At 42.5% G+C, this 10,460-nt stretch overlaps 1 protein-coding gene across 1 annotated transcript; it reads right to left on the bottom strand.

Annotated features, from left to right (window-relative positions):
* Positions 1-1,345: 1,345 nt before the first annotated feature.
* Positions 1,346-8,842, bottom strand: LOC104962109 (FK506-binding protein 15-like). The gene is made up of 9 exons (XM_010790506.1): positions 8,660-8,842; positions 8,351-8,506; positions 7,733-7,885; positions 6,903-6,995; positions 6,231-6,344; positions 5,789-5,896; positions 3,640-4,223; positions 1,914-2,022; positions 1,346-1,756 (listed from the first exon to the last, which is right to left on the bottom strand). The coding sequence occupies exons 1-9, from the start codon at positions 8,807-8,809 to the stop codon at positions 1,679-1,681; spliced, it is 1,545 nt and encodes a 514-aa protein (XP_010788808.1). The 5' UTR covers positions 8,810-8,842; the 3' UTR covers positions 1,346-1,678.
* Positions 8,843-10,460: the final 1,618 nt, after the last annotated feature.

Below are 10,460 nucleotides of genomic sequence, written 5' to 3' on the forward strand. Positions count from 1 at the left end.
GCTTAGCTTGGTAGCTTCAGCTAGCTCTGGAACTTTCAGCTCGGTGGCAGCAGGTCCCGCCTCGGCTCCACCTCTTTGCCCTTATTTGGAGTAGGCGGGAGTTGAACTCTGACGTCAGTGTCGAGCCGTTAGTGGCCGACTCCGCCTACTAAGGGCTTCTCGGCAACTCTGCAGAATCCTATGGGTGACGTCACGGACCCTACGTCCATTTATATATACAGTCTATGATTTGGAGCAGGCGGGAGTTGAACTCTGACGTCACTGTCGAGCCGTTAGTGGCCGACTCCGCCTACAAAGCCAGGGCTTCTCGGCAACTCTGCAGATATGGGTGACGTCACGAACCCTACGTCCATTTTATACAGTCTATGGTTAATACACTATGAATACAGCATTGACACATCGATTTTGCTAACTATAACTGAACTTATAATATTCCTCACCTCTAGTGAGGGGCCCAGCACTGCATATGTTTTTCTGTATGTAGCCATCTTATTGTTATTACTTTTCTCTGATACTTAGATTAGGCTGCAGATTAAATTTTTTGAATAAACCTTCTCAACCCCGGTTCCCAATTTCATATTATTCTAAAACTAATGAGCTATCTTAACCTTAACAAAGGCATACAGCTTCGTTTCAATAAGTCGCTCACCCGGCTAACAATGACGTCAACACACCTGCAGAGTTAGCTTAGCTTAGTAAGACTAATACTGTAATATTCTAATACGTTTCTTTGGTATATCTTAATTATTTTTGAATAAGCTCTAGTTTCATGAAAGCTACATTAACAAACTAAATGAAAACACATTACATTACACGTCACTTGTTAGACGCTTTTATCCAAAGCGACTAACATACATTCAATACTGTGGGTGGTTAATCCCCAAAGGAACAATTTGGGGTGAAGAGTCTTGTCCAAAGACACAGCAGAATATTTGACTGCAGCGGGATTTCGAACCAGTGCCCCCGTGATCAGGAGATCAGCGCACTAACCACTGAGCCACAACCTCTTTGCGGCTTACCTACAGCTTTATGCATCCACTGCTGTTAGCTTAGCAACAGTTTAGCTTTGCTTGGCTCTGAAGCCCCCCCTGCTGGTCAACCACCCTGACATAATAGTCACTGTCCAGTAATGAACTAATGAATACAAATGAATAAACAAATAGCCTGTGTTTGACTATCTGAAGACAAATAGTTAATACTTTAAGGGAAATGCTACGAACAAAGCGCCCAACTTATGTTTCAGAGGTTTGATCAAATATGACACTGAATTTGGCACGCACAACAACATGCCAAGTGAAGGCCACATTTTCCATTTATTTTCTGGAATGAATTTCAGTTTAGAAAAAAACGTGTAAAAGTTTTATTCTTAAAGCAGCAAGCTAAAAATTAAAACAATAGGATATCTTCCGGTTTACAACACTAATCTGCAACTTAACATGTACAAATGTGCTATTACTTTACCAACAGATATCACATAATTATGGAAAATGATTTGTTCTGATTCTTCTGTGAATTGCAGGCTTCTTATTTCAAACAAAGGCAGAGGCTGAGATTGTAGCTGAGGCAGCAGCCGTCACTCAGGCTGTCGTCTTCACTGCTCCTCAGAGACAGCGCTGAAGCACCTTTTGTCTGCATTAAGCTTTGAAAATCAAAAGGCAGGTGTTTATTCTGAACCATCTCAGTTCAGCCAGTCCAGATCATTATCCTCGTCATCGTCACCAAAGAGAGGGGCAGGGGGGGGGTGCCCCTTCAAGCTCTGGACACAAAGGAAAGAGATGATAACATAAATATCGTTACCCTCAGGTAATCATCTTTTAAAGCAGTATGGTGTAGTGATAAAACATCAATGACTGAAGTCGCACTGAAACAAAACACAAGGGAAGTGCGGCAGGGACCTGCACATCCTTCCTCACCATCTCATCCTCCTCTTCTTCCTCGCTGGGTGCTGCGGGGGGTTTGGCAGGAGCTGTGATCTGGAAAAATGGTTCTTCTCCATTTTCCTCTCCCATTCCCTCAGTCAGACTGAGAGAATAGCAGAAAAGGGGTAGAGGCGGGCGGGGAGGAACATAAAGACAGTGAGGAGAAAAGAAAATGGGGATGAAGCAAGCAAGAAACAACAGGTGTGACAAGCAGTTAGTTTGCACGAATCAGGCATACATTGACAGGCAGGGTGGCACAAACATGTTACACATGTTGTCAAGTTCAATTAGATCTGGCCTATTTGTCGTATTGGCCGTCAAAACTGCATTTCTTGTTGATGCTTGGAGATACATCGCTAATAAAACAAACAACATATAGCTTAAATCATTGTGTTGGGTTCCAAAGTGGAGCAAATGTTTTTAGATGTATTCTTGAAGGTTTCAGCTCACAGAATTGTTCGAATAGTTTTCAAATATTGCGACTGATGTTTAGACAACAGTCGCAAAGAAACCATTTTCCAAATGTTGTGTTGCATTCAATAATATCCTGATAAACAATAATCATGAGCCAAATAACCAAAGACATATGAAACCCTATATAGGCACCTCTGTGAATATAAGCAATATTAATATGTACATTATACAAAAAGTTGGGCAAATTCTTAGAATGACAGTATCTGTCAATATTTGTGTCTCAGCCTAACAACGTTTTTATACTGTACTATACATATTTCACTTTGCATTGAAACATAATGTCCAGGACTGCCTACCACCCTCACTGTAGTCAAGTAGTCGAATGAACAAGATGCATTCAACAATTGATTTGCATCAACGCCAAAAACGATTTACACTGAGCTTCACAACAAGCCGTGCAATAAATGTGCCTCCTACATTACTAACATATTCAGACAAGCAGTCAGTATCTCCATGTCAGGTCTGTATTGTCAAATAAACCTAGAACCAAATCAATTATCATGACAACATGTGATCCCATCATTAATGGAACCTTAAGAGACATAGTGGATCATCTCTTATGTTCCTCCTGCTGTACGATGTTCTTTCTACAGGCATCTCAACGATGTGTCGCATTCAACAATATATATTCTGTAGTTTGATTTTAAATGTGTTATCCTAAGAAAAGTCTACATCGGATTCATGACAGGTCTGTTCCTACCTGTGCTCTTATAAGGATGAACCCCTTAGCTCTGGTAAATGAAGGCATGTGTCAGTTGATTCTTATTGGAGGGTAAAGCCCCACCAGTCACCAATGAAGAGCATGAGACTGCAGTTGAATTCTGAGAGGTAGGAGCATCGAACTCCAAAAGAAAAAAGACTCCAATATCTCAGAAGTAGAGTAACTTCTGCATTAAGTCCATGCCAAACTAACTTTATATATGGTAGTGTGGATATAAAATAACACAAAATAAGATACATACATTATGCTTTGGATAGTTTCTTCAATGTCAAACCATACACTTGTTTCTACAAGAAGTAAAGAAAACCTGAATTGAAAATATTCTCAGCAGTTCCAAATCTGTCAGGCATGCTTTGATATCATTTGAGGTTGTGCACAGGTTGCACTTTTAGTTTTTAAGTTTGATTTCTTTGTAGTTTTACTAAAGACTATCCCCCTTTGCTGAGCCAGGCATAAGTATATGTACTATATGTGACCTCATCAGGTTACATATAGTACATATACTTAGTTCCTGCCAGGACTCACCTGGGCTCCTCTCCTGAGCTCTCTGGTAGTGCATTGGGAGGTGGGGGAGGGTTGGCGGGGGGGCCAAAGGCTTTCTGGGAGCCGTCCTGCATTTCTGCTTCTCTCTCTCTTTCACTCTCTTTGCTCCCCTCACTGCTGTGAGTCCCCTCTGACACAGGTTCCTGTCTGTGCTCAGCTGCTGGGCTCTCTTCGGGTATATTATGTGGGTCAGCAGACTCAAAGGTTTCTTTTTGCTTTGAGGAGATTTCCTGCTCCACTTCACACTCTGCCGTTTCATGCAGTTTGGGTTCAGTGGTAGAAAGGGGGCTGAGATCAGTGGCTGGGCTTACTGTCTCTGACTCAGGAAGTGTCTCCGTCTCTGCTGCCACGTCCTCATCCGTCTGGCTCTCACTCACTTGCTGAGAATCTGATTCGGCTTCAAATTCTTTCTCTTGGACTTCTCTGTCGCCATTCACATGTATATTCTGCACTGTCTCCTGTCTCTGTTTCACATCATCACTTTCCTCTTCCTCCTCTTCCGCTTCCTTCTTTTTCTGTCCCAGTGAAGATCTGTCTGTGCCAGTGAGCAGCTGCAGGGTCACATTCTGGAAAAATATCCATATATTAAATAAAGTTCATAATTTGATCACATCTCTCTTATTGTGTATCCGTCTGGAGCCCAGCACTCAATAAGCAATAACAAGCTTTGAACAAATCTGAACAAAATACATTTCATCAATGTAGAATTAAGTATGAAGTATAATTTATCAAGCTTTGATGTTTCCATAAATCTCTCGTTTATTAAATAGATTTTCAAGTGTTTAAATGCCCCAGAACTAGTCAGTGAAAAATAACAAAAGGTAAGATATAACAGTGAGGAGTCAGTCAGTGGAGACTGCAAAGCAGCTCCTACTAGTACCTTCAGTCAGCCTCTTTTCTTTAGAAGCCCACAGTTTAGGAACATCCTGGCATCAGCTTTATTAGATTACTGTATTACGTGTTTGTATTTGTTACCACTCCACCAGGGGACAAGGACTGCTAAGTACATCTAAAGTCCCAGAGACCTTTATTGATCCCCGTATGGCAATGCAGGTGTAACAGGAATAAGAGAGAAACACAGGACAGTACACAGAAGAGTTCAAACAAGAACATAAAAACATAAACATTTAATTATTAATAGAAAAACACAATAATCGAGGGAAATTCAATGAGCAGCTGAATGTACATATATTCAGATACGAGTGAATATAGTTAAATATTTACTGTATGTACATGTATATGTGCAGGTGAAAGTCATATGCGTATATACAGTGCAGGTTGTTTTTGGATGGGTTACATGGTTAACCCTTGACAGTGCAGCCTGATGTACTGTCAAGGGTGCTCCTTTGTGTACACAAAGGAGTGTACCAGACACTGTGAGGTGTGTGTCTGTAGAACTGCATTAAATAGCACCTTGTGTGTCAATAAACCTGTGAGTGTGAGTGTGTGTGTGTTTGAGCGAGTGTGTGTTTGAGCGTGTGTGTGTTTGAGCGCGCGCGCGCGCGTGTGTGTGTGTGTGTGTGTGTGTGTGTGTGTGTGTGTGTGTGTGTGTGTGTGTGTGTGTGTGTGTGTGTGTGTGTGTGTGTGTGTGTGTGTGTGTGTGTGTGAGTGAGTGAGTGAGCGAGCGTGTGTGTGTGTGTGAGCGAGCGACATTTGATTAGTTGTATTAATTCATTCATTTATTGAAAAGCATGATTTAACTCTTTTTATTTGAGTTGGAGCACATTTCGAACTGTTAACATATTAAAAAAACAAAAGCCGACAATCTTCAAATGTAAGGTGCTGGAAGCGTGGAATGTTTAAATATGACCTATACTTTTCTAAATATTTGTGAATCAACACATTTTTTAAGCTGTTCTTCATAATTTCTAATGTCATTGTGTGAGCTCTCTCACGTCATGAGGTAAAAAGTCAAATATTTCCTTGGATCAAGTAAAGCAAAAGTTATAAGGGCCAGGAGAGGAACATACTAGTTAAGTACAAGTACCTTTAAAAATGTTACTTATGGATCTGTGTACATCTGACACGGCCAAATACATTTTAGCTGCGACTTTGCAAATGGTCCACAGGTACACCTTTTGCAGATGTGTGAGTGTGTGTGTGTGTGTGTGTGTGTGAGAAACGTCTTCACCTTGATAGTAGTGACGATCACCCCCAGCACAGCCTGGCCACTGTAAGACTCACTGAGGTCAAACTGTCCTCTCAGAGAGTGAAACACTCCGTTCATCACGCGCTTCACCTGCAGAAACGCACAGCTTCACGTCAAAGGCATGGAATGTATAGCTCTTCATATTTTGCCTGGATGAAACTCCTACATAAAGCAGATATCAAACTGAAACACAAGTTGTAGAAATGTAAATTGTTACATTCATACATTCATACCCCCTGTAGTTCGGATTTCCTTTTTGTGTGTGGGGAAGCTAGAACTGAGAGTGAGAGGGGCCTACACTGACATCTAGAGGCTCTAATGAGCTATTGTTAATCATTCTGGATTTGTATTCTCTCCTTTTGTCTTTTAATGAATGATGGGAAAACCGGAAGACATTTTTTTAGGGTTGATGGAGGAACCCCACCTCTGCTGAAGAGTCCCCAGAAGCCTGCTGCTCAGAGCCTTGCTGCTCCAGTTCAGCTACTCTTCTTTCCAGAGCCTCCCTCACACACACTGCTTGCTGCTCCAAGGTTGTGTACTAAGAAATAAAAAGAGGCAAACATTTACTTTAATACGATGTCTGATGCCGCAAACCCACTACACGGCCTCGCTCGGTATGGCTTGGCCTCGTTAGGACTGGCTCAGTTAATGGCGCGTTTCCATTACAGTTTAGGAACTATAGATACTAATCTATAATAACGCAATTCATGGTTTTTACTAACCGGTATTAGTATGTTGTTACTTCGGCATTATTTTGAAATGTGTATTACAATTAAATCACGGTCAAATATGTTCATCTTGTTGTAGTTGTAGCCCCCTTGCCAGCGATTCTCTCTCTAGTTTAGCATACTCAGCCCGACTCAGCCTGGTTGTTGGCCCGGAAAGAACCTCGATTTTATGGCGCCAGAAAACTGTGAAATAGTACCCGCTAGCCGGAACTACGCTAAGTGGAAACGCAACCAATAACGGGCCCCGCACGGCTCGGCACGCTTAAAGCGAGCTCCGCGCTGTAATGGAAATGCGCCATTAATGTCCTGACAGATGCATTCCCTGCCAGTGAAGAGCATAGTGTCTGACAGCAGCTCCCCCATCTTACTCTCTCCTGCAGGGCCTGCAGCTCCTCAGTCTGCCCGCGGTGTTGGAGCAAAGTCTGTTCTTCAACATTTCTTGACTGCTTCACAGCCGTGAACTGTTGAGAGTGAAACAGAGGCAAAAATAAGGCAATCATCATATAGTAACTCTTCACTATGTCAAGCCAACTTGTGTCCAATTATGGTGAATCCAAGTAAAAAAAGGTTCGGACTTATTTTATTTTTTTAGTATTTTAATTTTCAGTTTTCTACTTTGAGAACTAATCATCATTTCATCATCTAATTGTTTCAGTTTAATAACAAAATCAGTTGTGAAAACAAAAGAACGTAGATAACCCTAACCCTAGGTTAGAAAGCTGGCTAGTTAGCAGTTTGATCTTTTTAAGCTAACTAGCTAGCCTACAGAATTTCAAGCTGCATTGTGTACTTGTTTTCTTTGGTGAAAGCTGTTTGAGCCTTACGTTTTTGGTACATGTATGAACGGCTGGATAGTTTTGTTCCTTACAAAGTTCATTACATATGTTGAAGCTGAAGTAATGTACAGAAATCATTAATGCCATATTATACTTCGCCTGCTCCTTATTATGATCTTAACCCATGACCCAACATTAAAAGACAAAACCAAAACATAATATTAAAGATATTACATTATTATTCAAATGGATATCCAGCATTATAAATTTGTTGGAAAGATATCAGGAGTTTCAGTCCGGTGTGGGCAACGTTCAAAAAGCCCCTGAGCCAACATGTCTCATAATGTGCAAATGTAGAGTTCCAATCAATAACCAATGAGACAGACTTGCTGATTGAATATGTTGGAGTGTGTGTTGTCCACCTTGTCCTGCAGCTGGGTGAGCCTGTCCTGCAGAGCGTCTCTCTGCTCGTAGACCTCAGCCAGCTCTCTGCTGTGCTGCTCTCTGCCACCGGCCATCATCTGCTCACACCTCCCCCTCCACTGCTCCTCCAGCTCCGCCTGCTGCTGACATAGCTGCAACACACGCAGGCCACAGAACATGAGGGATGCAATGCTACCAATGAAGTCACGTGACATAAACTATTTTATAAAACATACTATAAAGGACCAAAGCCTCTCGCCACATCCATTGACTATTATCCACCCCAGAAAAACTGTTTGCATTACATGTATGTGAACAACATTTAGCACATTTCTGCTCCACACTACTTCTTTAGAATCTACACAGCTCTACAGTGTTTTTTTTTAAATAATTGTACTGTTTTTTGCTACGTATTCTTCTTTCTGTTTCTTTGTATGCACCATACCAAAGCAAATTCCTCATATTTGTAAACCTACTTGGTAAGAAAAACAATTCTGATTCTGGTATTATTAACTGATTCAGAATATTTGTAAGGGAATTCAGAAAGATGAACAATTGCAAGTTATTGAACCATCACGTTATCATTTATATTTCAACAGTGGCTCTGATTGGCCCACCTGCTCTGCTGCAGCGGTGTCGGTGCTGCTCCTGGCCTTGCGCAGCAGAGCTCTCAGATTGTCCTGCTCCAGCTGGCTGCTTTTCCGGAGCTCCTCAACCTCCTCGTCCCGACGCTGACGCTCAGCCTGCCACTTCTGCCTCCTTTCAGAGAGTGTCTTAAAGGAATGGGAAGTAACTGTCAACATTTACTGGCAACTAGTTCACATTTCAAACACTCTCCCTGAATTAGTTCTGTAACACATCATCTTTGACTCTCTATGTGTTCTGACTGAAGAGAACCTGTGGACACAAACACTAAGTGGGCATACTCGTTCCAGGCTGTCTTTATCAGTCTTCAGGTCCTGCACTTCCTCCTCCATGTTGTTGACTCTCAGCTCCATCTCTTTGCGTCTTTGCTTCTCTGAGCGGTACTGAGCCTGGGCCCTCTCTGCTGCCTCCTTCAGCTCTGGAACACACATTACATGACATGTTAGACGCTTCTATCCAAAGTGACTTACATACTCAATACTGTGGACAATCCCCACAGGAGCAATTTGACACACACACACACACACACACACACACACACACACACACACACACACACACACACACACACACACACACACACACACCTTAGTACGGTTATGTTAGGCCTCGTTAGGCCTGGCTCACTTTAATGCTGCGCGTCCATTACAGTTTAGGAGCTGGGGCAGTAACTATAGTAACGCAGTGTAGGCGGAGCCGTGACGTCATCTTCAATGAGCACCCCATAAAACCAACATCAGCCGTTAGCTGTTAGCACTCAGAGCTCACAGCTCCTCATATCTGTTCAGAAACTAGACAAAAGTTAAAGTACAAACCACAGACTGTCTGTGTCATGGCGAATACAGTCGCTGGTTTATTTATGTCTGTATAGGCCGTTGCTGTGAGTGTGGACGGTCGGAGCACATTTTTAAACGATTTTTGGTCGAGCCAAAGTGCTGTACATATAATAAAAATATCCTACAGTAAAGACACTTTACAGCAAATACAACAGCACAGTTTGTGCAGAATATCAGTATGAGAAAACGACACCCTCTGTCCTTAGACCCTCACATCGTACAAGGAAAAACTTCCGGAGAAAACCCACAGTTTAAAGGGGAACATGGGAGAAACCTCAGGGAGAGCAACAGAGGAGGGATCCCTCTCCCAGGACGGACAGACGTGCAATAGATGCCGTGTGTAAGAGATAATACATTTTACAGAGTAGGTAGACCGAATGTTTGGAAATGCATGTGTCTGTAATAAGATGCAGCATCACGCATTTTAAAACGCTTTTCGCCTGCCGTCTGTCTGCAGACTTGTCAAAGCATTAATTCATGGTTTTTACTAACTGGTATCAGTATGTTGTTACTTCGGCATCATTTTGAAACGTGTATTACAATTAAATCACGGTCAAATATGTTCATCTTGTTGTAGTTGTTGCCCCCTTGCCAGCGATTCTCTCTAGTTTAGCAAACTCAGCCCGACTCAGCCCTGTTTGTTGGCCCCGATAGAACCACCATTTTGTCGGGCCAGAAAAAAGGTGAAAAATTAGTCCCGGGAAGGAACTAGGCATAGTGGAAACACAACCTAAAACGGGCCCGGCACGACACAGCACGCTTAAACCGCGCTCCGCGTCATGGTGGAAATGCGCCCATTAGTGTGTTACATTCTTGGTTACCAACATTCAGTCTTCTACACTCGGGTCCATGTTCATGCTACAAGAAGATACCTTCATTTGACTGTTGACATTTTTCCTGTAAAAAGTCAGTTTTTCACACACCAGAATCATAGTGTTATTCAGGTGATAATGAAGACAGACAGGGGCAGACTGGCCATTGGGAGAACCGGTACCGAAGTGGGCCCGTTGACAATTGACTAGCGGTACCGAGTTGGGCCGTTCGGCCTGTCGAGTTTCCCGGGCTGATTTTTAGTCCCAGTCCGCCCCTGAAGACAGGTCAGGGTGAACCCCAAGCTAAGATTCACATGACTCCATTCTTTAGACTAGAGGCACTGATACCAAAGCCTGGAAAGATGTATCTACTAACAACTGCTATGTATTATGTCTGATATACAGTATTTTACTCCTCTGTCCAACACAGTAGG

Source organism: Notothenia coriiceps, unplaced genomic scaffold (assembly GCF_000735185.1).
Source record: "Notothenia coriiceps isolate Sejong01 unplaced genomic scaffold, NC01 NC01_scaffold00034364, whole genome shotgun sequence".
Lineage (NCBI taxonomy): Eukaryota > Metazoa > Chordata > Actinopteri > Perciformes > Nototheniidae > Notothenia > Notothenia coriiceps.